General features: G+C 42.6%; 3 protein-coding genes across 19 annotated transcripts in view; all 3 read left to right on the forward strand.

Moving 5' to 3' along the window:
• Positions 1–26,579, forward strand: part of LOC126065971 (long-chain-fatty-acid--CoA ligase 1-like) — a 348,612-nt gene extending 322,033 nt beyond the window's left edge. Inside the window, exon 22 of the transcript XR_007514970.1 lies at positions 26,492–26,579. The gene's annotated coding sequence lies outside the window, so the exon portion shown is untranslated. The remainder of the gene's footprint in view (positions 1–26,491) is intronic.
• LOC126065970 (long-chain-fatty-acid--CoA ligase 1-like) overlaps positions 1–26,580 on the forward strand; it is a 206,413-nt gene extending 179,833 nt beyond the window's left edge. For 8 of the 12 annotated variants that reach the window (XM_049866639.1, XM_049866636.1, XM_049866643.1 and 5 more), the window contains exons 5-21: positions 1,898–1,999; positions 3,247–3,346; positions 3,568–3,746; positions 7,144–7,176; positions 7,510–7,561; positions 8,077–8,150; positions 10,715–10,792; positions 13,381–13,515; positions 14,402–14,536; positions 15,082–15,177; positions 15,845–15,917; positions 19,445–19,533; positions 20,162–20,278; positions 23,409–23,552; positions 25,116–25,217; positions 25,331–25,402; positions 25,990–26,498. In XM_049866639.1, the coding sequence (XP_049722596.1) occupies positions 1,898–1,999; positions 3,247–3,346; positions 3,568–3,746; positions 7,144–7,176; positions 7,510–7,561; positions 8,077–8,150; positions 10,715–10,792; positions 13,381–13,515; positions 14,402–14,536; positions 15,082–15,177; positions 15,845–15,917; positions 19,445–19,533; positions 20,162–20,278; positions 23,409–23,552; positions 25,116–25,217; positions 25,331–25,402; positions 25,990–26,130 (1,722 nt within the window). In that variant the 3' untranslated portion in view covers positions 26,131–26,498. Of the gene's footprint in view, positions 1–1,897; positions 2,000–3,246; positions 3,347–3,567; positions 3,747–7,143; positions 7,177–7,509; positions 7,562–8,076; positions 8,151–10,714; positions 10,793–10,858; positions 10,937–13,380; positions 13,516–14,401; positions 14,537–15,081; positions 15,178–15,844; positions 15,918–19,444; positions 19,534–20,161; positions 20,279–23,408; positions 23,553–25,115; positions 25,218–25,330; positions 25,403–25,989 lie in introns of all 12 variants that reach the window. The other 4 variants (XR_007514968.1, XM_049866635.1, XM_049866644.1 and 1 more) reach the window with 4 other exon arrangements.
• The window catches only part of LOC126065973 (long-chain-fatty-acid--CoA ligase 1), a 206,376-nt gene that overhangs the window by 37,785 nt on the left and 141,690 nt on the right, over positions 1–26,901 (forward strand). The window lies entirely within an intron of this gene.

The raw sequence follows: 26,901 nt of genomic DNA on the forward strand, positions 1-26,901 counted from the left end.
CGTCCGTTTCAAATTGCATTTTCAAGGCGGATTGAAACCTTTGGCGTTTCTATGTACCAAACCTGCAGTGGGGGTTGGTAAAGACATAAAACTGGACTTAACTGAAGGCAGCTTAGGACTCGTACATTCAAGTCATTTTCTTCACTGCCCAATACAGGGAGTCTCCAACTTAGGACGTATTTGAGTTACCATGGACTGCGCTTAACGACCGTCTTTTTTTGTGTGTGTGCATCTTATTGGTGGTAATGGAGCCCCGGTGGCATAGTGGTTAAGAGGTAGGACTGCTTAACCAAAAGGTCGGCAGTTCGAATCCACCAGCTGCTCCTTGGAAACCTATGGGGCGGCCCTACTCTCTCCTGTAGGGCCACTGTGAGTCGGAATCAACTCAAAGGCAGTGGGCTTGGTTTGGTTTATTGTTAGTAATATGTACTACATACAGTGTTGCAGCGTGTGGTTTGCTGATGTTACCATTCTCAAATGCAGTGTTTCCAACCCCCAAAGACAAATAAAAATTGGATTTTTAAAGCTAGTGATAATGAAAGGCAATAATAATGAAAACTAAAAAAAAAAAGAGGGATTTGACTTTTGTCAGAACCGACTTATGATGGAGTAGCCGTCAGATTGGAACCCCTTCGTAAGTCGGGGACTACCTGTAATTCTGACCTTTTTAGGGGCTATAAACCCTTGAGGGAAGGCATGAACCCTTTTTCTATATACATAAATGTGTGCATATTACCCTAATAAGCTTTGCAGACAATTGCAGGTAGTTCACAAGTTATGATTCCTTAAGCGTAAGCAAGAGTTGTGAAATAGCTCGTGGAATCTGAAGGTGATGAGCATGTTAATGCTATTCTTGCCACCACCTCACCAGTGCCGGTTGTGGTTGCTCCAGGTGGGGCTTGGGTTGGTGCTGTGTGCCGGACCAACAGGATTCCAGGACAGGCATGGGTGTGGCTTTGTGTCCTGTGGGTGTGGGCATGTATGTACCCTTGATAATTCACCAACTGCGAATAAGAAAAGAACTCCTCATTTAAGACTTTTAACAAATTATACTTTATTTGGGATGGGTGTGTGGAAAGGATAGGGGCCGGTATATTGCTCTAATTTTTGTGTATCTACCTATTTTTGCTTAGTTGAGATAGTGATAGTATACATTTTTATACTTATTTTACATAATATCTTTACAGATGGTCTGCTAAATTAGATGTGGTCTTCGTAATTGTAATATTTATTAGGTATGTAGCATTTTCTGAGAGATTTACTATCATTTACTGAACTATCCAGCCATTGGTCTCTTTTTTCCTCATAGTTTTACAGTTGTAGATGGTTTTGAAACATATATTTTTTGTACATAGGGCTTTTTAAAACCTGCTGTCCTAAGATTGAATTATTTTCTAAGAAACCATTCTCAAGAATGGAATTGTGGAACCTAACGATGGCAGCTTGTTCTTATTTCTTTAAGGTCTCTCAAAAAACTTGCTTTTTTTGTGTTTATACCAAATGACATGTTTTGGCTGCTTTGCTGCTCTTTTTAAATACCAAAATGAAAAAAAAAGTTTTCCGTTCCTGTTTTATAATTTAAAAAAAACTGAAATAAAAAAAAGAAGTATGTAAGAAACCCTGACATAAACAGCCGTGGCCTACAGTTGTTGGAATGAAATTGCTTTGCAGAAGGAAGCCTGTGGTCAGTTCTTAATAGTGAATTCTGGTGCACAAAACCCTATTTTGTAAAACAAAAAATTGTAAATAAAGTCGTACCCGCATGTTCCTTCCGGCTGTCTCTGTGCGGCACCACTTGCAAGCTGAAATACTGGACTCATCCGTCAGTCAGCAGGAAGCTTTGTTACTCAAGATGGGGCCTGAACTGCTACTGATTTTTTTTTCCTCCCTGTTTTAGGTTGCAGAATTGTCAGAATGTGTGGGCTCGGCGCTTATCCAGAAGGGCTTCAGGGCCTCCCCAGATCAGTTCATTGGCATCTTTGCTCAAAACAGACCTGAGGTACAAACCCTTAGGCACCTACTGTATGAGGCTTTGATAGTTCTCAGATACAAACCTTAAAGGAAATAAGAGTGAGGAGGCAGAAGCAATGTCAGGAACGAGGGCGTCTTCTCATCAAACAGCATTGTGTCCATATGGGACTGAAGCATAGAGTAGGGTGTGGAGTGGCAGGAAAAGAGGCAGAAAACAGAGGTAAGAGCCAGGCCATGGCTTCCTCGTGTGCCCTTACTAATACTAAGCTGGGACCTGACCACAATGTTGGAAGCTTGAAAACCGCTTCAGGAAAAAAAAGAAAAAAACTATTCAGGCCAAGGAAGTGAGTGTGCTCCTGCCCACGGCAGCCGTGCGTTCATTTATGCTGTGTGTTAGGGTTCGGCAGAAGATTTCATTTGAGAAGTACAGCCAGAGGTAATGGGGTGCACTGAGGAATTAAAAGAGTGATCTCACCAGATTCACCTTTTAGGAACATCAGTCGCTATGTGACTGATGAATTTAGAGGCAGGGTGAACAGTTACTATATCCCTTCTTGCCTTCGTCATTTTTCAGGGGATATTTTACCAAAAAGGTTTTTCCGCTTAGGCAAGTATGTGCCCACCTTCTCCTGTTTCCAGGCCATATGCAAACTGCTCCCAGATTTAGGTCTCTCAAACTTTACAGCCGTTGTTTTGTCTGAAAAGATTCAGTGGCTGCACACTGCCTGATGACCAGAGCCAGATGCCTCCATGACCACAGTCTTCCTCCGGCCTACCTCTCCAGGCTCATCTCTCCCTGCGTCCCACCTGGAACTATCCATGTCAGCCCAATCATAGTACTCCCTGACCTTCCTTCCTCTGTTGGAACGGAGTAGTCCCCCACTGTTGGAGTCTTCTTACCTTTCTTTCCGAAGAGAAGTTCAAATCCTGCTTCTCTTGCAATGGGCAGGCTCAGTTGCCTCCTCCACGAAGCCTTCTGCATCCACCTTGGCCCTTAATGGGCTGTCCCATCTGAGTCAGTCACTGTCTGTATGATGATTTTTTTCATATATTTGCCTCTATTCTTCAGGCAACTTGCAATCTCTTTTTAAGAAGGGCACAAGGGTTTTGTTCTCATTATGAATCCCTCATGGTGCCTGCTGTGTAGTAGTAGTTACAGAAATGTTTATTTCACAATATCAAATGTTTTCACATTGAATCGTTCTAGATTATTGTTCTCCTTGGAGTGATTATATTGTAACATCTTGTTTTCTCCCCCTGACCTTTACTGTTTAGTGGGTGATTATTGAACAGGGATGCTTTGCTTATTCCATGGTGGTGGTTCCACTTTATGAAACCCTTGGATCAGAAGCGATCACATACATAGTCAACAAAGGTACGTCTGTGATCTTGGGTTGGACATGAGCCTAGTTCTTGGATAGATTCAGTGGCTTTATATTTGCTTGTATTTGATCTGACAGGGCTTTTTTATTTAAGTGAACATCTACCATTTTATTCAAAGAATGTAGTAATTAAAATAATCTTATACCGGATATTATAGAGTCAAGCTTTCAGGATCCCAGAACTTTATTCCTCCCTGAATCTCTTCTTTTACAGCTGAACTCTCTCTGGTTTTTGTTGACAAGGTAGAGAAGGCCAAACACTTATTAGATGGTGTAGAGAATAAGTTAATACCAGGCCTTAAAATCATAGTTCTCATGGACTCCTACGGCAGTGATCTGGTGGAACTCGGCAGCAAGTGTGGGGTGGAAATCATCAGCATGAAGGCATTGCAGGTGAGTCGTTCTGCCCAGCTTGTGTCTCTGAAGGGCCTCCTTGAGGGCTTCTTGGCTCAGATGTGATATCCAGTGAGGCCACGCAATCCCAACTCTGGCTGGTAGTCGTAGCAACTCATAGAAGATGTAGAGTAGAACTTTCTATCTCATTATTGGAAAAACAGATTCCACATGCATGCCCGTGTGCCAATCAATATAGCACATCCGAGAGAAAACACTCATAAAGTGAGTTGCAGCGCTCACATATTTATTCTAGAGAACTGTAAAAATGGCGTGGGGATAGCGTCTCACCTCCTCTAACTTCACAAGGGGGAAGGAGAATCAAGATTAACAGCCCAAGGCTGATGATGCCTGAGAGGTGAAAGTCAGACATGGCTTCAAGTTTTTACCAATTCTGACATCAACCGTCCCCCTCCCATGGCACTCTGTACTTCTGTACGGAGTTTGAAAATTCGTTGCAAGGGTCATACAAAACTCACAGACCATACTCACAACTATGGGGGGTTTTATTAGGGAAGTAACAGGTTGCCATTCAGGTTCAGGGACAGAACTCAGGGTGCAGTTCTTCAATCGGGACAGCCTCTTCCCAGCTGTGCCCGCAGGCCTCTCATTGGCCCCTAGGCCTCTGCCCTGCTTAGGCAAGTGTTACAGAGCTCTTCTAGCTGTGCTGCTAAGTGCCTAGAGGCACCCCACTCTGGCAGTAAGCCTCACCCTGAAGACACTCAGCTCTAGGTCCATGGGATCGGCAAACTTAGCTCCACCAAGCGTCCGAAGGCACCCTGCTCCTCCAGCAATCCTCCTGTCAGAAAGTGCTCAGCTTTCTTGCTATGTCGGCTGGGAGGCCAGCTGCACCGTCTCCTCTGCCGTTTCTGTGCTGCAGTGTTAGAGCTCTGTCAGTCTTCTGGTTCCAGGAGCTTCTCAGCTCAGGGATCCTGTGTCCAAAGGACACACTCTGCTCCTGGCTCTTCTTCCTTGGTGGCAGTGAGATCCTCCTCTCTTGCCCCTGGGATGGCTCACTGTAAGCCTAGTGGGATGGCAAAACTGACCAGTCCCTTCATTTCGGTTCCATAGACCTTATTTTCACGGCCCCACCCTACATGAGTGCCGTGAAGTTTAATTGCATTGTCAGCCAGCTGTCCAGTCCTCTTGGTGGGCCACAGTCACATTATTTGTATGGTCCTGCCCAATGGGTGGGAGTTACAGGGCCGTGGTGGGAAAGGCCATATAAAAGCAATCCATCGTACCACAAGCGCTGACCAGTCCTGCTGATAAACGCAGGAAATGTGAACTTGGTGGAAGTTCAAGTGTATGTGTCGCCTTAGACTTCAGTGTCTCCCACTCCCTCATTTGTCTTTAGAACAGAGCCAGCTATAGAGATCTGCCTCGTTATTCTTTCCCACATTGCTTTTGGTAGAGTCCTGGTGGACTTCCAACGTAGATGTTTGATTTTATTGTTTTTATTTTCAATTTCTGAAGATTCACATTAATCACAACTTTAAAGGCAGCCAATCTAGGGAAATGAGTCTGGTCCGTATTTAAATAGGTTGCTTGTGTCAGATCATATAAGAAGTTGATGCCCCAGTCGAACTTGGGTTGGAGTTCAATCCAAGGAAGCTGTCAAGGGGAGGATCTTTTTTTGTATACATTATAGGGAATCAAAGGGCAAATAGAGTATGTGTTTTCATATAGCAAGCCAATCTCTTTCTGAAATCGTTCAGTAAATAGAGCTTTAAAATGTATTTTTAGTTTTCCTCCTTCTACAAAGATTTGAGGCTACAAGTAAGAATTTGTAGCAATTCATACTTCCTGGGGATCCTAGTCACAGGAGACTTGTTTGTTCTGTCAGAACCACCCCCGTTCCCCACAGTGTCATAGACCATGGCTGCATAAGAGCAGATGGGAGTGTTTCATTGTTAATTTGAGTTAATAGCTGGCTTTTTACTTAGCATTTTCCCACCTTTTTTTTTTTTTTTTTAACTTGAAACCCCTTTTGACAGTAATATAATCTCTTCTTTTCCTTCCACCCTCCCTACCTGCCAAGACATACACAGGAATTTTTTTGGTCATTTTTGACTGCTGTATAATAAAGACGTAATTTTAAGATTAAAAAAATTATTTACATGGGAATATGATTAAAGATTATAATATAAAGTTTATATTAATGCTGTCTTCATAAAGGACATTGTTCTGTTAAATATGATTCATGTGTTTACATTTTCTAGTTAAATATGATTCATGTTTAGTTATTTTTAATTTCTTAACCAGAACTTTTTAACAGATGAATTCAAAAGGAACATTAGAGTTGATTTTGTGATCAAGTTTATATTAACATTTATTTCTTTCAGGATCAAAAATAGAAGTAGAACTTTTTATTTTTCTCAATATTTGATTATGAAAAATTTCCCAAACATACAGATAAGTTGAAAGAATCCTACAGTAAGCAGCCACGTGCCCACTACCTCAGTGCGACAGTTAACGTTTTGATGTGTATGTTTCGTGACTTACCCATCTCTCCCTTCTTCTGCCCATTCATCAATCCATCTTATTTTATTGGTGCATTTTAAGTAAACTCCAGACTTCATCACCCCTAAATACTTCAGCATGCTTCTCATTAACTAGAATTCAGTGTTTATTTATGGTTCTTTTTGAAGGTAAAAGTTTTGCATTTTGAACCTAAAAATAGTAACTCATTTTTTACAATTGCTATATATTTTTTCTAGATTAAGACGTAAGGAATGTTTCAGATATGAAGCCGTCTTTGCAAATAGTGCACTAACATAAAAAAAAAATGAGTTTAAAGCCAAGTTGCATACGATTGTTGTCTTATTTTCTTTAACATCAGGTTTTTGAAGTATTAGAGATCTCAAGAAGCTATGTAAGAATTTTGAACAGATAAGTGGAACTTTGGATCTGATAAAGATTATTTTGAAAAAAATTTTTGCAGAATTATCATCGCTTTAGCTCTTAGTTTACTTGGACATCAGTGTTTCTGTTTTTTTAAATCGGTGGATAGAAATCTTTGGCTATAGTTAAGAGTAGGACTTAGTTATTAGACCATAATAGGAAGTGAGAGTGGAGACAGATAAACAGTTTAAAAGACTTTGATTACTGTCTTTTGAATAAGTCCTACTTCAAACGCAAGTCCTCGTACCATTTATATAGTTTTATGTAAGAAGGAAGACATCTGGAAAGTGGCTACTTAGAACAACGGGTAAATACTTGGGTTTGGGTTAGGTAAAATTGCTCTAGTTTCTTTAATTTGAAAATTATGCTGTCCTTGGACCAGCTGTGAGTGAACCTCACAGTAAAGTCAACCTTACGTGACTTGATGTGACCTTACTCTTTACATTTAGAAAATATTTCCATTTAAGAATTTTTTTTTCTTTTTCTAATTAAGAACCTGGGAAGAGCCAACAGACAGAAGCCCAAGGTAAGTACAGCGTGTCAGACCCTCTCACAGCCCTCTGTGGTCTTCTGTATCTGTCCATTTCGGAGACTAGTAGAAACCGTGGATGAATCTGTGTGGTGTGGAGTCCTGGGGTGGGGTAAGCGGTTAAGCCACAAGGTGGGTGGTTCAGACCCACTCAGAGGTGCTTCAGGAGATGGGCCTGGTGGTCTGCTTCCTAAAGGCCACAGCCTGGAAAACCCCGGGGAGCAGTTCTGCTCTGCACACGTGGGGTCAGCGGCAACAACAACTTCGTGGCTTTTAGTTTTCTCCTCTATTCTGACTTAGAACAACTTTTTTTTTCCTCATCTGCCTCAGCCTCCAGCACCTGAAGACATTGCAGTAATTTGTTTCACAAGTGGAACTACAGGTGAGTTTTGAAATGAGATTGCTTCTGCGTGGTTTCTGGAAGTTGAGACTCCTCGCCCTTTTTGGATGACTCATAAGCTAACTGTAGATGGACTGAAAGCAGAAGAGACTGAAGTGAACCAGGCGCTGTCTTTTGTTACTCTAGAGGACACCCTGAGAGTCTGTGAATGCCATGTGTTCCTCAGACATTAGAGTCATCTATTTTCTGGGGACAAGCCTTGTCAGTTGTTTCCAGTAATAAAATTCCTAATTTTTCCCCTCTTATTGCTCTATACATCCTCTAAAACTTGTCCACATCAATTAAGATTATTTAAGATAATAAGATTCATTTTAAAGGATTTCGGGTTGCCCAGGAATGTAGTGTTACTTAGCAAGTGGCCGTCAATGGGGGATGCCTAGCCCTAGAGGCATTTGAGGCCCTCATCATACATGGTTCCTCAGCTTCCTCAATTACTGTTATTCCTGGAAGGAGTTTCATTTACTCTAACTTTGTTCTGCTTTGTGTGTGTTCTGCAGGCAACCCCAAAGGAGCACTGGTCACCCATCAAAATATAATTAGCGTTTGCTCAGCTTTTGTGAAAATAACAGAGGTAACCTGTTGTTGTCTTTCTTCATATTCCTTGGTTGTCATTAGGCCTCCGGGTGAAAGTGGGAAGGTGACTAGTGGAAATCTTTGTTGAGACTTTGACTGGAGTTCCCGGCTGGTATAGTGTTAGGTCCATGTTTTATTTGGAATCCTATCTGAAAATACATGTCTGAGTCTTAAAGATCACCTTCTCTCCAATTATTTTTGTTGTGAACCTAATCTCCAGCTCTGCTTGTGCTGGTTAAGGTGGGTTGACAGAACTTGCTATGGTTTTATATTGTGAAGCTTTATTTGGAGACTGCTCTGTACGCGTTTCCAGGGAAGGACAGACAGGAGATGACTCTCTTGTGCTTTCATCCACTATTCCAGTGTTGGGAAAATGGTTTCTTTTGTGAAATGTTCAATATTGCCGAGGGTTTTTTTGAGTTATTAGTTATTTGGTCATTTTGCCTTCCATTTTACGAGAAGGATTAAAGCCTAGAACTTTGATTAATTTCCTGTAATCTTAAAGTTTGCTAGCCAAAGGTATATTTCAAACTTATGTAGCCGTATAATGCCCTTCCTTCGTGCCCTTTTCACATTTTTTGTACTTTGGTTTTGCAATCTCTCGGAAGGATTCGGTAGCCCCAGTTTTTGTGGCGGGAGTCTATGCTTAATGGTTTTGGGGAATGGCTGCAGAATTTTGATGTTTTAGGCATCTTGCCACCAATTTTACTATATTCACACGTTCTTAGTTCCATATACCCTTTTTGGTGTATGCTTTCTAAACAAAGATCAACATTTGGTACCTTACCAAAGTGAAATTTTAATTTCCTAATAGGCCTTCAAAACGCACTGGTGGCTTCTGGAGGCAAATGATTACAGGACTTTTTTAAAAAATCAATTATAGCATCAAGGGGTATCCTCAGCTTCGTGAAACTTCTAATCATGCTAACGGATATTATTTTTTGTAGTAAATCAGGAAGTTGAGTTAGCTGCTCTTTGTATGATAATTGGAGTCTGAGAACTATTGGCAAATGGGGCCACACTTGAATAAAATTAAGATTATGGCATGTTCAATCGACAGTGAACACCTCCAGAGCTGTTGTGTGTGTTCAGGACTGGTGTTTTCATCTGTTATCCCATTCCCATTAAGGATGGCCCAGCTTTGGGGTGGGGAGGGTGTGGCTCAGAAGTACCCGTGGCACCAAGTTGACAGCTCCCTCATTTCCTGATTGGTGTGGCAGCAGCTGCTATTGGCAGCCCCCTGTTTTTTGTTTTTTTGTGTGCTTTAGGTGAAAGTTTACAGTTCTAGTTTCTCATACAAAAATTTATACACGTATTGTTATGTGACCCTAGTTGCAATCCCTGTAATGTGACAGCACTCTCCTCCCCCTTTCCACCCCAGTTTGCCTGTGTCCATTTAACCAGCTCTTGTCCTTTTCTGCCTTCCCATCCTGCCTCCAGACAGGAGCTGCCCATTTAGTCTCGTGTATCTCCTTGAACTAAGAAGCACGCTCTTCATGAGTATTATTTTAAGTTTTATAGTCCGGTCTAATCTTTGTCTGAAGTTTGGGCAGCCTCCTGTTTTGGCCAAAATTCTTTATGCTGGGGACACGAGAACACCATTCCATGCAAACACTCCATATGTCTGCCCCTAAGTAAAGCCCATTCTGAGCTGTGAGATGAAAACCTAGTATCTAAACTTAGGCTGGATACAGACCCGTCACGATCAGCATTTATAGGACAGCAAATCCCCTGGTACACATCGGAGATTTCATTAAACCAATTGGAATGTTTTTCACAGGGTGAAGTTGGGCCTTATGGGGTCAGCGGTGATTCAGTAGTAGAATTCTTGCCTTCCACACGGGACACCCAGGTTTCGTTCCTGACCAGTGTACCTCCCACGCAGCCACTACCCATCTATCAGTGGGAGTTTGGGTGCTGCTGTGCTGCAGAACAGGTTTCAGCAGAGCTTCTAGACTAAAACGGACCAGGAAGGCCTAGTGTCTATTTCTGAAAATCAGCCATTGAGAACCATATAGATCAGGCAATTCCATCCCGTTGTGAATGGGTCACCAGGAGTTGGGGGCCAGCTTGGCAGCTATAGCAACAAAGTAGGGCTTTAAGGTAAAAATTTTGATCAGACTCAAATATTCTAGGTGTTTTTATACTATAAATGAAAGAACCTTGTCTATCCAACTTATCTCCTTTCCCTCTTCCCCAGTGCTATCTTATGTTGGAATGGCTCTTGTATTTCTTGCCTTAAGGTGGAATTGAGCATGCTGGGTGGTGGGTGCTGTAAATCTGAAATACTAATGATTAAAGCACATAATCCCTTAACATCACACTTGGAGTAAAGTTTTACTCGTTTTAACTAAAGTCCTGATTAGATTTACTTTGTCTTTTGGAATGATCCCATATACTTCACTCTATTTGAATAATTCAAGTATTACTTTTCGTTTCATTCATTGCTGAGAAATGATTGCAGACCGTAAGCAAAGTCTCCTTCTCCTTAATGTTGAGGTAAACGGGAAAATTACTAGAAATCTTAACACTTTTCTGCCTTGCTGGTGTCTTTGCTTACAGAATACAATCCTTCCTTGCCCAGATGATACTTTGATTTCTTTCTTGCCTCTGGCCCATATGTTTGAGGCAGTTGTAGAGGTAGGCACTGAATTTTGTTACTTTTACTTGCTTGTTTGTGTTTTGCTAAGTTGTTGTATTTTACAGACAGTACTCACCTTGAGTGCCAGTGACACACACATTTCGTTTTTACCACTTGCACACATGTATGAGCAGATCTTGAAGGTGAGTGTCATATGCAAATGGTTGTCTTCGTAGGTGATTCCTTACTTAGCCCAAGTTTAGAAATGGTGCTAATTATTTACGAGAGTGTAAAAAATTTTTTTTTCTGCGCCTGGGCTCTTGAACTTTAACCATCCATTTTTTAATTTAGAAGTTCATACCATCAAGTAAGAGAAATGACAGTCCAACAAGATGGGAGAAAATATTTTCAAATCATATCTGAAAATACATAATATAAAAAGAATTTTTACATCTCAATAATGGAAACAACAAATAGCCCAATTAAAAAATAGACAAAGGATCTGAAGAAACATTACTCCCAAGAAGTTACACAGATGGCTAATAAGCACATGAAAAGCTGTTCAGCATCATTAGCCTTCAAGAAAATACAAATCAAAATGCAGCGAGATACCACTTCATACCCACTAAGATGGCTAGAAGCAAAAAGGCAGGTTATTATAAGTGTTAGTGAGGGTGTGGAGAAATTGGAACCTTCACACACCGCTGGTGGGAATGTAAAGTGGTGCAGCTGTTTTGGAAACAGTCTGGCAGTTCCTTAAATGATTGGACTTAAAGTTACCACATAGCCCAATCCTTCTTCTCCTAGGTTATACCCAGGATAAATGAAAACATGCGTCCCCAGACACTCGTACACCAAAACATGGAAACATCCCAAATGTCCATCAGGTGAAGGGTGTAGATACAAATTGTAGGGTGTCCCCGCAGTGGAATATTATTTGATAATAAAAAGGAAGTACTGATTCATGCTAGAACGTGGATGAATCCTGCAAACACTATGCTAAGTGAAAGAAGCCCGTCACAAAAGACCACATATTGTGTGATTCCATTTACGTGAAATGTAAAAAAAGAAAAAAGAGTAGAAGCTCAGACTTTTGGAGGATGCTAATATAGAGATGATTCAGGAAAGATTAATTGTAAAATGAATTTTTGCTGACTCTACAAGCCCTAATGAAGCTTCTGTAAGAAGTGTCTATTGTTGATTGTGCTTGTTTATAATACAAATCAAAATACAATGAGATGCCGCTCCATACGCACTAGGATGACTATAATAAAAAAAAGGTAATTTTAAGTTTCGGTGAGGATCTAGATAAATTGGAGCCCTCATACACTGCTAGTGGGAATGGAAAATGGTACAGCTGCTTTGGAAAATAGTCTGGCCTTCAATTGCTATATGGCCGATTTTTTCAACAATATTCTAAGCGCCTTTGGGAAACCAGGATAATCTTTAGCTGACCTTTGCCTGGGTTTCCTGGGTGCAGTTGTGTGACTAATTTAAAAAGTGACTAAGAACCATCTCTTTGTTTTCTTGGACAATTTTGCGCTCTGTAGTCATGGGAAAAACAGTGAGCATCATTCATTCATTGAACAAATATTTTTTTGAGTGCCAGCCATGTGCCAGGCACTATGCTGTGTACTGGAGGCAGAAAGGTAACTAACAGAGAACCAGCCCTTTGATTACTGCTGCCCGGTAGGATTTACTCAGCCCTAAAGGACCATTAGACCCCACATTCCATCTGTTACTTCTGTTTCTTATACTAGGAGAGCTAGTGAGTTTCTAAAGTGATCACAAGTGAGTGGATAATGGACCATACTGTACGTACCTAAGTGTGGCTTTGAAGGTGTGTCTTTCTCCTGGTTTTTGCTTTCAAACCTGAGACCATTTGCACTTCTGTTACATCATTGTTTGACTCTTTCTTATTTAAATTTAAACTAGGAAGACTACTTGTTAGCACACATGGCTTGCCAGCATACAGTTGGCATTAAGCAAGAAAAAAACCACGCAGCAGGGTAGAGCTGAATGGCAGGCCACTCTGGTAGTAGATGTCCTGCCAACTTCAACATATTCAGTGGCTTCTCAGGAATTTTTAGTTAGATTCAAATAAAAGAAAATGAGGCTTTAGTAAATTTTGCCTGTAAGCAAGTAGTTAAGTTTTTGTTTTGAGAATAACTTAGACCTGAAATTCCTGGAAGATTAAAAATATCTAGAATATATAATACCATATCATTCATCCAAAAGATATGTATCATGAAGCTAAAATAGCAGAACCTCTGTCGTCATCACGAAAAACACCATATTCTAGTTTCATATTAACCCTTTATCTTTAGGACGATCAATAGAAATACCAAATTTCCATGTTGTACAATGACCTGAGAATGAAAAAAAATTACCTATATTTAGTAACTTTAAGATTTCTGAAAACTGTTCTAAAATACTAAAACTGAGGTCTTGTGTGTAATATGTGTTGTTTGTGTGGAATACATGTGGAGTGTGTAATACGTGTGGCTTGTGTGTAATATGCGTTGTTTGTAATATGTGTGGCTTGTGTGTAATACGCGTTGTGTGTAATACGTGTGGCTTGTGTGTAGTATGTGTGGCAGCGTTGCTGCAACAGTAAAATATTTGCTGTTCCTGTTTGCCTCTGAAGTGTATAATGCTGTGTCATGGAGCTAAAATAGGATTCTTCCAAGGAGATATCAGGCTGCTTATGGACGACCTCAAGGTGCTTCAACCCACTGTCTTTCCTGTGGTTCCCAGACTGCTGAACCGGATGTTTGACCGAGTAAGTTCCAGGGGGCAACATGTGGGGGACAGAGCACTGGGCTTCGAGTCAGAGGCTTGGGTTTGAATTCGGCTCACCCATGTCCCATCTGTGTCATGCTGACAGTCTTCTTAATCTCACAGGACTAGTTTACTCATCTGTAAAATCAGCATACATTTACCTCACAGAGTTGTTGGTGACGATTAGGTGAGAAAACTCCTGAACTCCCTCTGGAAACTGTAGGGCACAGTACAGCTATAAGGTGGGGTCATTTTGTTTTCACAGTAAACCTTAGAGCCTGTTTTCTCATCTATAAAAGAGACTTACCTCCTTCCTCCCTCATATGTGTCTCATAAAATTGGTATTTGGCTTACATGAAAATAATAACTGTGAAATGATTTTATTAATTTTAAAGCTCTATGCACACGTCAAATATCACAGTAAAACTTGTGAAAGCCAGAACCTGTATAAAGTGGAGACCTGTCAGAGAAGGTAAACGCAAATATTTTCCACTAATAGAGAGCGATAGAAAAGTGGTAAGGGTGCCCTGTCAGAGGCACGAAACTTGAGAGAACCGGAAAAACAAGGCAGTCGTGACAAGTTTCCACTCTCACAGGTTTCCCTGTACTTACTTAGCCACATCAAGAGTCCCTAGGTAGTGCAAACAGTTACTGCACTCAGCCACCAACCAAAAGGTTGAAGGCTCAAGTCTACCTAGAGGTGCCTCAGAAGAAAGGCCTGGCAATCTGCTTCTGAGAAATCAGCCACTGAAAACCCCCTGTGGGCAGCCATTATGTCAGGGACATGAGCAGCCTCCAGAATGAATTTGGACTGGGCAGTTTGAATACTCTTCGTTTTGAGGCAGGGCTTCTGGCTCTGAGAACCTTCCTGTTTCTTGGCTCATTAGATTTTTGGACAAGCAAACACCACACTGAAACGGTGGCTGTTGGACTTTGCGTCCAAGAGGAAAGAAGCGGAGCTTCGTAGTGGTATCGTCAGAAACAACAGCCTGTGGGATAGACTCATCTTCCACAAAATACAGGTAACAAGTGGACTCACAACTGTTGTTTTCTAGGTAAACTGATTAGGGTTTCAAAATTTTTATCAGAATTTTTTTTTAGAGGTACGGAGATGAAGGAGAGAATGAAATATTTTTATTAATTCTCGCATATTTCTAAAAATTAGGGACAAGGTAAATCTGAACAGTATTATATCTACCTAGGGCATTGTAGTATTACCATTTTTTCATTTTGTTTAGCTTTTCTGGAATAAGTGTATCATTCTTGAGGTAACTTTTTTAGGCATGATGTCAAAAAAACCCCCCCAAAAACCCAAAACTGGTAGTTGCCACAAATCCAGCAGACTGTTGTTGTAGTTGGTGTGTGTCACACCCATCGAGAGTGACTGGGGTGGTCATGGATCCGTATTCCAGGTTCTCGGCACGTTGCCCTGAGCACGGGCTCTGTGTAGCTGTCAGCAGAGGGTGTAGTGAGTTAGTGCCGGGGATTCTCCGTAGCGGTTCGTCACTGAGGTGACCACCTACTTCCAGATAGTTAACGTGCGTGTCCTCTCCTGTCCCCCCGTAAGTCGAGCCTGGGAGGAAAAGTCAGGCTGATGGTCACAGGAGCTGCGCCGGTGTCTCCCACGGTGCTGACGTTTCTGCGAGCAGCACTTGGCTGTCAGGTGAGGCGCGACTTCCTGTCAGACTTCATAATGCTGAACCATCTGTAGGAAAAGTCATTTTTAACTCTCTTTGTATGTGTCTTACTTTTGTCTGGAAGGTCATTTATTCCTAGGTTGCTTGGAGAAATGAGTGTGTCTTTTTTTACCCTGGGCAAGGGAGTATGTATTTAGGCCCACTGCGTAATTTTCTCCAGGGTAGGGTGCACTACTTGCATTTAGAGTTAGGCATGAGAGTATAGGAGTGGATCACAAGTGATAAGCCAGCCTGCAGCCATGCAGAGAGCATCTTTTAAGGGGCCGGAAGACAGCAGGGACTCAGTGACACCTAGAGCTTGTGGGGGGCAGAGCCAGGAGCTGACAAAGCAGGTGCCTTCCTGGTGGGGAGTTTGCGCCGTGACCTGGAACGTAGGTGTTCTCGTTTGCTGTCTGCAGGAGGTTAGGTAAAAATGAACGGGGATGGTAGCTGATGTTTGGGATGGGAGTGAAGATGTTTGGGTTCCAGAGGAAAACACGACTTAGTATTGAATGAATTTACTAAACTAAATTTGAAAAGCAATTTCACCACAGTCAGCCATTACTTAGAGGTTAGAGGAACGGAATTACTTCTGCACTTCCAGCAAAGGGGTAGCTGTCCGCCTTTAATGATCTCTCATCTGTTGGTGGCCAGTTTTATGAAGGCTATGGACAGACAGAGTGCGCTGCCGGCTGCTGCCTGACTGTGCCTGGAGACTGGACAGCAGGTACGATTGGTGGAAGATTCCTTGTGGGAATTGGGTTATCGGGGTTGGGTTATTAGAATTATTAGAATTGGACTCATCACTTAAATATTAAAAGTGGGGATTTACTGACACAAGTAAGTGTGACTTTGTCTCAGATTGTTAGGCCTTGGGACAGACAAGGGAGCCCTGGTGGTTCAATGGTTAAAGCATTCTGCTGCCAACCAAAAGGTTGACAGTTCAAACCTGTCGGCTGCCCCACAGGAGGAGGAGGTGACAGTCTGCTTCCGCAAAGATTTATAGACTATGGGGCAGTTCTGCTCTGTCCTGTAGGGTTGCTATGAGCTGGAATTGACTCAGTGGCAGTGGGTTTGATTTTGAGGACGGCAAGCTTGGACGTCAGGGAGCTATCTGTAAGATGGCTCTCACGGCAGAGTCGAGTAGTGCCGGGTGGTAGTAAAGTTGCCTTTTATACCGGATTCGGAAATGTTTGGCCCAGCGATCTTTCCCGTAATTGATTAGACAAGTAGTTGATCTAATTATTTTTATTTAGTTTAATTATTTGTAATCATTAAATTATGTGTATTTAAAACACAAATAGTAAATTTACACTGTGTACTAATGGCTGTGTTAGGTGTTGGGATTACGGATATAAGTCAAATACAGACCTTTTTTCCCAAAAGGAAAAAGCAAGCTGGAAGGCAGACACAGAAGTAATTCATTGTGTATTTGTCATAGATAAAGCTCTGTGTTAGGTGTTTAACATGGAGGGTACGTGAGTTTGATCCTGGTGAGATGTGAGGTAACTGTAGATTATCGTTTAAATAGCATGTAAATACAAGAATTTACACAACATTATGCTTTAGAGCCAGGATTCCAACCCAGTTCTGACTGTAAAACTTCTCTTTCCCTCTGTGCCACGCTGAGAGTATACTTGACACTGTGATAAATAAATCTCCCTGATTAATCTGGCATGTTATAAATATTACCAGTGTCTAGGAACATAGATTTATGATTCTGCTGGGATTGATGCTACCATTCTGTAAAAATGATATGGGGCAGCGTGTGACCTCCTCCAACCCCACAAGGGGGAAGGAGAACCAGGATCAGCAGTGCAAGGCTAACTCCCATGAGGTGGAAGCCAGACAGGCCTCCTCTCTCTGCCATCTTTACTAATCCTGACACTGACCATCCCCCTGTGGCACTCTCCGTTCCTCTGCTGGGTTTGGTAATTCATTACAATGGCCACAGAGAACTCACAGACAGTACTCATGATTATGGGGTTTACTGGGAAGTAGCAGTTACAATGCAGGCCTGGGATCACTCAGATACAGTTCTCCCCAGCTGTGCTCACAGGCTCGCCTCTCCCTGGCCTTAGGCCTTTGCCCAGAGGCACTCACTGGCTTTCTCTTCTTGTGCTGGAAAGGCCCCCATGCTGTCTCCTGCTGCCAGCTCGGCTCTCTGCTGTCGGGTCTTTCCTGCCACCTCTCTCTACCTCTGTCTGTCTGTCTCTGCCTCTTTCCCTCTCTCTCCCCCTTTGGTGAGCCACAATTACCTTGTCACATAGTTCTGCACAGTCACTTGGGTGGGAGTTGGAAGACCATGTCTGGAAAGGCCACACAAAAGTAATCAAAGCACCGCACGTTCTGAGTCTTCTTTACAGTGTTTAATTTTTAACTGCAGGTTCTTGAACAGCTAGATGATTTGTATTAGTAGTCATGATAAACAAATTATTAAAACATAGGAAGAATTGTTTGTGAAACTCTTAAAAATACGTCTAGTTTCTGTTCATACTGTTTTTGGAAAAGGCAGCCCAATCTGAACACCGCTTGAGAAGAGGGATCAATTAGTAAGCACTGTCCTGTCTTCTTGTTAGGTGCCATCGAGTCGGCTCTGACCTACAGCGACCCTGTGTACCACAGAACAAGACGCTGCCCGGCCCCGCGCCACCCTCACAGTCCCTGTTATGCTTGAGCTCCTTGTTGCAGTCACTGTGTCTGTCCATCTCGTTGAGGGTCTTCCTCTTTTGTGCTGACCCTGCACTTTACCAAGCAGATGTCCTTCTCCGGGGACTGGTCCCTCCTAATAACATGTCCAAAGGATGTGAGACGAAATTTCGCCATCCTCACTTTCAAAGGAGCCTTCTGGCCATACTTCTTCCAAGACAGATCTGTTTGTCCTTCTGGCAGTCCATGCTGTGTGCAGTATTCTTCACCAGTACCCTAATTCAAAAGCGTCAGTTCTCCAGGCTTCCTTATTCGCTGTCCAGCTTTTGTGTGCATGTGAAGGAACTGAAAACACCATGGCTTGGGACAGGCACTGGCGGCGCAGGGGTTAAGCGTTTAGCTGCTAACTAAAAGGTCAGCAGTTTGAATCCACCAGCTGCTCCTTGGAAACCCCGTGGGGTAGCTCTGCTCTGTCCTATAGGGTCTCTATGGGTCGGAATCAACTCGACGGCAGTGAGTTTTCTTGGTTTTGGGTCAGGCACACCTTAGCACTCAAAGTGACACCTTTTCTTTTGAACACTTTGGAGAGGTCTTTTGCAGCAGATTTGTCCAATACAATACATTGTTTGATTTCTTGACTGCTGCTTCCGTGGGTATTGATTATGGATCCAAGTAAAATGTAGTCCTTGATAATTTCCGTATTTTCTCCATTTATCACGATGTTGTTTATTGGTCCAGTTGTGAAGATTTTTTTTTCTTTATGTTGAGGTACAGTCTGTATTGAAGGGTGTAGTCTTTGATCCTCATCAGTAAGTGCTTCAAGTCCTCTTCACTTTGAGCAAGCAGGGTTGTGTCATCTGCGTGACGCAGGGTGTTAACGAGTCTCCCTCCAGCCGTGTTGCCACATTCTTCTTCCTATAGTCCATCTCCTCAGATTATCTCCTCAGCACACAGACTGAATAAGTATGGTGAAAGGATACATTCATGACATTAAACCGTGCAGTATCCTCTTGCTATGTTCAACGACTGCCTCTTGGACTGTGTACAGGTCCTACCAGTATCCTGTCTTAATAAGCTTAAATATAAAACAGGTTTATCCATACTGATCCTTCAGTAAAGGCCATGTTGATCAGAATTGGTGGTTGTGTCAGAGAATAATCGAGGTTTGCCAGAGATGGATGTGTTCTGTCTTCTTATGGAGAATTGGAACAATAAGATGTCTGTCTGAGGGAGGGCTGGTTAAAAAGGAGTGACCAGTAGTGGGCAGGGGCCATCAGATCATCGAAGCCAGGTGAACGTTTCAGAAAGCTTGCTTCCAGGTATTCACAGTAACCCTTAAAATCTACATACAAATTCCTTATACTTTGAAAAATAATTCAGAGCATCAAACTTAGGAAATGTCCTGATGAGACTTTGAGTATTTTAGCCTCTGTTCTAGGAATAAACTTTCTAAATGAGTTTACCAGGGGAAGGATGGCTAGAATAGCAGAAACCAGAAGTTTATACCAGCTTTCTTTTATTGCAAGGAGGCTTGTTTGTTATAAAAATAATGTGAAGGTTGACTGAAGGATATTATGAGTGATATTTCTTTTATTTAATATACAGGCCATGTTGGTCCCCCAATGCCTTGCAGTTATGTAAAGCTTGTTGATGTAGAAGAAATGAATTACGTGGCTGCCCAGGGCGAGGGTGAGGTGAGTGGAATCACGTCAGTCATTCATCCTTCACGCCGTTTTCTCTGACAGCCAGCCATGACGGATGCAGGAGCATTCTCTAACACAGGGTCGTAGAAAGCTACTGAGCTTGGTGTTATTGGTGATCTGGAGTTGAACAGGCTGCTTTATGAAGCAACTTTTACGTTTAACATTCAGGGGCCCACTGACACCTGCCTTCTTGTGCCCGGCGTGATAGGGATTTGAGTCCAGGAGCACGCTGAGGCTCCAGTGGCCTGAGTCCTCAGGGCATATCTCCATCTGCCTATTGCCCTGGCTACCTCTTAGTGAGCTACTGGCTACTAATGGTAAGCCTAATTACTTCAAAGTAATTTCAACCCCTTTAGGGTTTTCTAGCATCTTTGAGCCAGGACTTAGGCAAGCATTAGCCTTACAGTTTCACTGGAGTGGAAGTGATTATGAATAGGATGTGGGGGCATTGGGGGTGCTTAGAAGATCCCAGAGGGGTCTGGTAGTTCCCTCTAAATCATGGAATTCAGGGCTTCTAGCTAAAAGTTGGGTTTCCCACATACACACCAAGTTTTTTTTTTCTTTCTTTCTTTCAGGGAAACCCCAGTAAATGGTATTAACAAATCCTCTTATTCTTCAGGTGTGTGTGAAAGGGGCAGATGTTTTTAAGGGCTACTGGAAGGACCCAGCAAAAACAGCAGAAGCTTTGGATAAAGATGGCTGGCTGCACACAGGGGACATTGGAAAATGGCTGCCAGTAAGTTGTTCCTTCCGCTGTTCACAAATAGGTTTGTTCCACTGTCAGGAAGAAAGTGTCCCGTGTGCTGTACACTTGCCATGTGGCACCCTGACTTTTCTCTCCCCGTTCTTGTTGAGTGGTGTCATGTACACTGTTCCACTTCCTGCAATGAACAGGTTTATACTCTTAGAATATTTGTTTAGGATTTTCCCTTTAACTATAGCAAATATGCTTTCTATTTGAAATTCTGGTTGCTGCTTTCTGTTTGGAATCAAAAGAGACTTTGGCTTGTTACAGTACACGTGCTGTGGCTTGATGGTGATGCATTGGTTAAGCAAGGCAGTTTGGAATTGCAGTGGTCTTCCTGGAATGTATAGCAATTTGTGAATAAATGTTTCTTTCTTTCTTTTTTTAAATTGTGCCTTAGGTGAAAGTTTAAGGAACAAATTAGTTTCTTTAAACAATTAGTTCACATATTGTTTTGTGACATTGGTTGCCAACCCTGCGACATGTCAACACTCTCTCTTTTTTGACCTTTGCTTCCCCATTTCCAGCTTTCCTGTCCCTTCCTGCCTTCTCTTCCTTGCCCCTGGGCTGGTGTGCCATTTAGCCTTGTATACATGGTTGAACTACATGTGTTATTATTTGTTTTATAGGCCTGTGTAATCTTTGGTTGAAGGGTGAATCTCAGGAGTACCTTCACTACTGAGTTAAAAGGGCGTCTGGGGGCCATACTCTCAGGGTTTCTCCAGTCTCTGTCAGACCAGTAAGTCTAGTCTTTTTTTGTGAGTTTGAATTTCGTTCTACATTTTTCTCTCACTCAGTTGATGACCCTCTATTGTGATACCTGTCAGAGCAGTTGGTGGTGGTAGCTGGGCACCATCTGGTTGTGCTGGTCTCAGTCTGGTAGAGGCTGTGGTGGTTGTGGTCCATTAGTCCTTTGGATTAATCTTTCCCTTGTGTCTTTGGTTTTCTTCTTTTTCCCTTGCTCCAGATGGGGTGGGACCAGTAGATGTGTCTTAGCTGGCTGCTCACAAGCTTTTAACATGCCAGACGCTACACACCAAAGTAGGATTTAGAATATTTTCTTTATAAACTGTGTTATGCCAATTGAGCTAGATGTCCTCAGAGACCATGGTCTCCAGCCCTCAGCCCAGTAATTCCATCCCTCAGGGAGTTTGGATGTGTCTATGAAGCTTCTGTGATTTTGCCTTGGTCAAGTTGTGCTGGCTTCCTCAGTATTGTGGACTGTCTTCCTCTTCACCAAAGTTACCGCTCATCTACTGTCTATTTAGTGTTCTCCCCTCCCCACCTCTCCCCTCCCTCGTAACTATCAAAGTTTCTACGTGTAAACTTTTTCATGAGTTTTTATAGTAGTGGTCTCATGCAGTATTTGTCCTGTTGCGACTGACTTATTTCACTCAGCGTAATGCCCTCCACATTCATCCATGTTATGAGGTGTTTTGCAGATTCATCGTTGTACTTTATTGTTGCGTAGTATTCCATTGTGTGTTTATGTACCGTAGTCTGTTTATCTGTTCATCTGTTGATGGGCATTTAAGTTGTTTCCATCTTTTTGCTGTTGTGAATGATGCTGCAAGGAACATGGGTGTGCATATGTTTATTCTGGCTCTTATTTCTCTAGGAGGTGTTCCTAGAAATGAAACTGTTGGATTGTATGGTATTTCTATTTCTAGCTTTTTAAGGAAGCACCATATCATTTTCCAAAATGGTTGTGTCATTTTGCGTTCGCACCAACAGGGCATAAGAGTTCCCGTCCCCCCATAGCCTCTTCAACATTTTTTTGATTTTTTTGATTCATGCCAGTAATGTCCGGGTGAGATAGTATTTCACTGTAATTTTGATTTTGCATTTCTCTAATGGGTAGTGATTGTGAGTATTTCCTCATTTGTTAGTGACATATAAATGTGTTTCTTAGATTTGTCATCTCATTAAAAATAGAATGTTGCACGGACTAAACCAACTCCTTTGGATTTAATTTAGGAACCATTTATTGTATAGAAATTCAAAACAGTTTAAGAGTAAGAGGCTCGTAAAAGAAGCCTTATTTTTCCTGCTCATAGATGTGACCAGTTCTTTCAGCTCTGGTAACAAGCAATGATATTTGTAAACTGGTACCATGTTTAATTGCAAGAAGTAAAATGGCTGATTTTTTTTATTGTGTATGACCAAATTATTGTAGATTTAGGGTATTTGATACTCTGGGATTTTTACTGATGAGAAAAATGCCCCCCAAAATCAATTCAGATTACAGAATATCCAAGCTATTTAGGAATAAATTAAGTCCTTCTTTTCAGGTTTAAGGGGTTAAGTATCAGTTCTCATTCTGGCTCTAACGCGCCCATTTCATAACTTCTCTGCTTTTTAAGATAGAGAAGTGTTGTGGAATGAGGGAACTCTGGAATCTTTCCAGCAGATGACTTCCGAGGCATGACAGTGGCCCCCGAGTGGGAATGGATGGAGATACGGGGTGGTGTTGGTTACCGTTCGGACAGGGAGTGGTGGTGGATGCTACTAGCATTTGGTTGATTTAGTCTAAGGGTGGCAATGCTCCAGCAGTTACGTAGGGTGGTCCTTTGTGCAAAGACTCACCCCACCCAAAGGACCAGGAGCACCCTCCCACTCCACCCCGAGAAACAGTGACAGAGGAAACTGACGCCCTGCCTTTGTGTAGCAGACGTTTATTGAACCTTTATTCTGTGCAGCAGACTGTGAGGGGGTGAGTAAGGCCATGTCCCTGCTCTCGAGGGACTTGACTAACTTGGAGAGCCGGATATGTACGTACCTAACTCAGACATGAGACGAATGAAATGGGCTAAATAAAGGTAGAAAGCAAGGCGCTGCCGGTTGGCTGACAAGTCACGGATGCCAATCCGTAGAGTGGAGTGCGCGTGGGCTCCTGATTTCCTCTCTATCTCTGTGCTTGGCTGAATGGCCTTGGGCAAGTTACTCAGTCCCTCTAAGCCTTAGTTTTCCTTTCTATAAAATGGGATAATACCTAACACCAGCGAGATGTTACGAGGATTAAATGATAGTGCGGGTAAAAACCTCGTACCTCACAGTGTGACTGATGCTGGGTGGAAGCCTCCCTGGACCCACTCACAGCTGCCTCCTCTCTGATAAACAGAATGGCACCTTGAAGATTATTGACAGGAAAAAGCACATATTTAAACTATCACAAGGAGAGTACATAGCCCCTGAAAAAATTGAAAATATCTACATACGAAGTGAACCTGTTGCTCAGGTGTTTGTCCATGGAGAAAGCTTGCAGGTATGTGCTTCTGAGTTGCTAATGCCTTGTACTCTGGGGGCTTTAAATAGGATTGAAGGATTCAGCCTAGTGTGACTTAACTTTCATGTCTGATGTGCTAGAATGTGATTGATGCATTGTTGGTTTCTGCTGCTTGGCATTTCTTATTCAGAAAACTTTTTTTTCTTTAGTTTCTATATTTGTATTTTACCTGGAGTGGCCTAGTAAATGAATAATTTCTTTCATAAGGGTCAGCACAAAGCTGGTTCCTATGCGGCAGAGGTTAAAGACATCCCGAATGTCTGACCTTTCCAAGCTGCTGTCCCACTCCATCATCTGTAACATCAGCTACTCTCTCTCCCCTCAGCGCTCTCCCTCCTGTCTTTGGGTTTCCCAATTTGCTGGTGCCTTAGAGAACTCACGAGCTGTATAAAGGAAATGGCTTTGGAGGGTGGCAGGTCCCAAATTCGTGGGTCAGGTGTAGGCTTCTCCCTGGCCTTCAGTCTCTGCCCAAAGGCACTTAGCTTTCTTGCTCTGTGGGCCGGGAAGCCCACTGCGATGTCTCCTGCTGGTCTCTCCTGCCTTGGTGGTGGTGGGCTGTTCTCTCTCCTGCCTCTGGGATGGCTCATTTTAAGCCCAGTGGGATGGCAGAACTGAACAATCCCTTTGGTGGGTCACAATACCCTATCGTACAGTCCCGCCCAGTCACCTGGGTGGGAGTTACAAGATCGTGGATAGAAAGGCCACAGAAAAACCAATCCATTACACTGCACCTAGTGTCCCAAGGGAGGTGTGGGGTAGGTAATATACAGTTTCAACTATGAAGGAAGTCCTGATACTGTGATTATTAAAATGTTTAAAAATTTTAAACATATGAAACTCAACTAAATTATTTTAGAACAGATAGTGATCGTGAACCAGCATACGCTTTAAGTCAAAATTATAGATTCTGCAGTAAAATGTCTATTCGTCAAAATGTCGGGCAGACACCTGTGAGGAAGAGAAGGTGGAAGGGTTCCCTGAAAGCAAATCTTTTTATAAATCTTGAGATTTTAAATGATTTTATCGTAATATTTTCTTGTCGTCTTCAAGAATGTACCTCCTTTTTTTTTTTTTTTACTTAGAATCTTACCATGCTTTTGTTTTGTTTTGTTTTTTAGTTTTATTGTTGTTATATTGTGAAGGATGAGGTATTAAAGATTTTTTTTTTTCCCCAAGTTAATCTGTATACATTTTCTTTCTCTTTTTTAAAAGCAGTGCTCAGATATCTATCACCTTGTTTGCCTATTTGGCTCTCGTTTATTAAAAAGTATCCATAAAAGTAAATAGAAAGTAGGCTTTTTGTGAGTTTTCGGTCTCCAGTGATTTGTTCAGCCATTACTCTGGGATTCCTGATGCCATCCATACTTTAGAGCCAGGAGTTTTTAAGCCGGGCCCATGGACTCCTGGGGAGGGTGATACGTTCTCAAGAGAATGTCAGACTGTCACTGGCTTCTCTCAGGGCCGTGATGCTGGAATAATTCAGAGCCACTATTTTAGAACATTTGAGTCAAGCCGTGTAACAACTCCCTGTCTGTGTTAAAGTCATTTCTCATAGCGATTGTGGTACCAGATGTTGAGACGTTATGTGCCTGGGCCCAAAAGAGGGGACTAGAAGGATCCTTTGAAGAGCTGTGCAGAAATAAGGTACGGCTCTGAAGTGTGCAGTTTACCTTCCTATCTAAACTTTGCATTAAATGTACCTGTGGATGTCCAGGTGCCTCCAACAGAGGAAATATTTTGTTTTGTTACCTTATTAGGATGTCAAAAAAGCTATCCTAGAAGACATGGTGAGACTTGGAAAGGATTCTGGTCTAAAACCATTTGAACAGGTAAGACTGTCAACGAAGTGCATGGATTCCGGTGTGTAACAGAGATTTTTTTACACATAAATTATATGTGTAAAATATAGAGGATGAGATGCCTAAAGAAATGCATGCGGAATCAGTGATGGAACGTCTTGGCAGGGGAGGGGTGTTTACCCAGGGGTGTGAATTCTCTTTTTTGGAGGCCAGGATACAGTCCTGAATTCTCTCCTAAGAATAGAATACCTGCCTCTTTGGAGAGTGTTTAAATGCAGCTTGACCTGGGGCGAGAGATGGATTGGCTCGCCCACAGGGGTCTTTATACGTTCCGGTGGCTTATGTGCTTTCTAAGGAGCCCTGGTGGTGTAGTGGTTAAGCACTCAGCTGCTAACTGAAAGGCTTGTGGTTTGATTCCACCCAGCGGCTCCACAGGAGAAAAGACCTGGCGATCTGCTCTGTAAAGATTTCAGCCTAGGAAACCCTATGGGGCAGTTCTCTTCTGTCCTGTAGGGTCGCTGTGAGTCGTAATCGACTTGATAAGCACACAACAACAACATACGCTTTCTAGACTCAGATGGCATTTTTCCTTCTATAACAGCCTTGTTTATTTGCAGATCAAGGACATCGCCCTACACCGTGAATTATTTTCTGTTGACAATGGCCTCCTGACTCCAACAATGAAGGCTAAAAGACCAGAGTTACGAAATTATTTCAGGTCTCAGATAGAGGAGCTTTATTCGACCATCAAGGTCTAATGGGAAGAAGAAAGCTTGAAAAAAACCAAGCTGCACACCTCCACAATCTCTTCTGCTGGTGGCCTCTGGTTCTTCTTCTGCTGATGGCTTTTATTTGGTAATTGTGACTGCAGCAAACACAGGGAAGGAAACGCTAGTGTTTGACTTGTCCACTCGGGGTTCTTGTCCTAGGACTGTTAGAGGACATGGAGCACTGCCTTGCCGTCCCCTCGTGTTGCCGATGATGTTTATAGTGATAAATAATTTCCAAAATGAGCCTTAAAAATTGTAAAGGGGAAACCATAAATGTGCTGAGTTATTTGAGATTTCTTCAGTTAGAAAGGTGTGTGTTAAAACTTGTCTCTCTGTTTTTCTAACCAAGGGGTTTAGGACTTTGCCATTTCTGAGATGTCCGCTACTTGCTGCAGATTCTGGAGTCTTCTGCTGCTCTAGAAAGCACAGCCCTGGAGGGACGGTGTCCTTTAAAAACAGGAAGCGTCCAGACTGGCAAGTACCCAAGTGGACCAGAGATTGCTTTAAGCCCTGCCCCCTCCCCCCACAACACTCACATGTTCTCCTCCCCATCTCATGCACTCAAACATCCCATCCCCCCCACACTCACACGTTCACCTCCCCCGTCACATGTACTCACACATCTCCCTCCCCGTCTGACACACATTCATGCATCCCCTTCCCCCCAGCACACACTCACATGTCCCCCTCCCCATCTCATGCACTCAAACATCCCATCCCCCCACACTCAATGTTCCCCCCCCACATGTACTCACACAT

This window comes from Elephas maximus, chromosome 22 (genome assembly GCF_024166365.1).
Source record: "Elephas maximus indicus isolate mEleMax1 chromosome 22, mEleMax1 primary haplotype, whole genome shotgun sequence".
Taxonomy (NCBI): Eukaryota; Metazoa; Chordata; class Mammalia; order Proboscidea; family Elephantidae; genus Elephas; species Elephas maximus.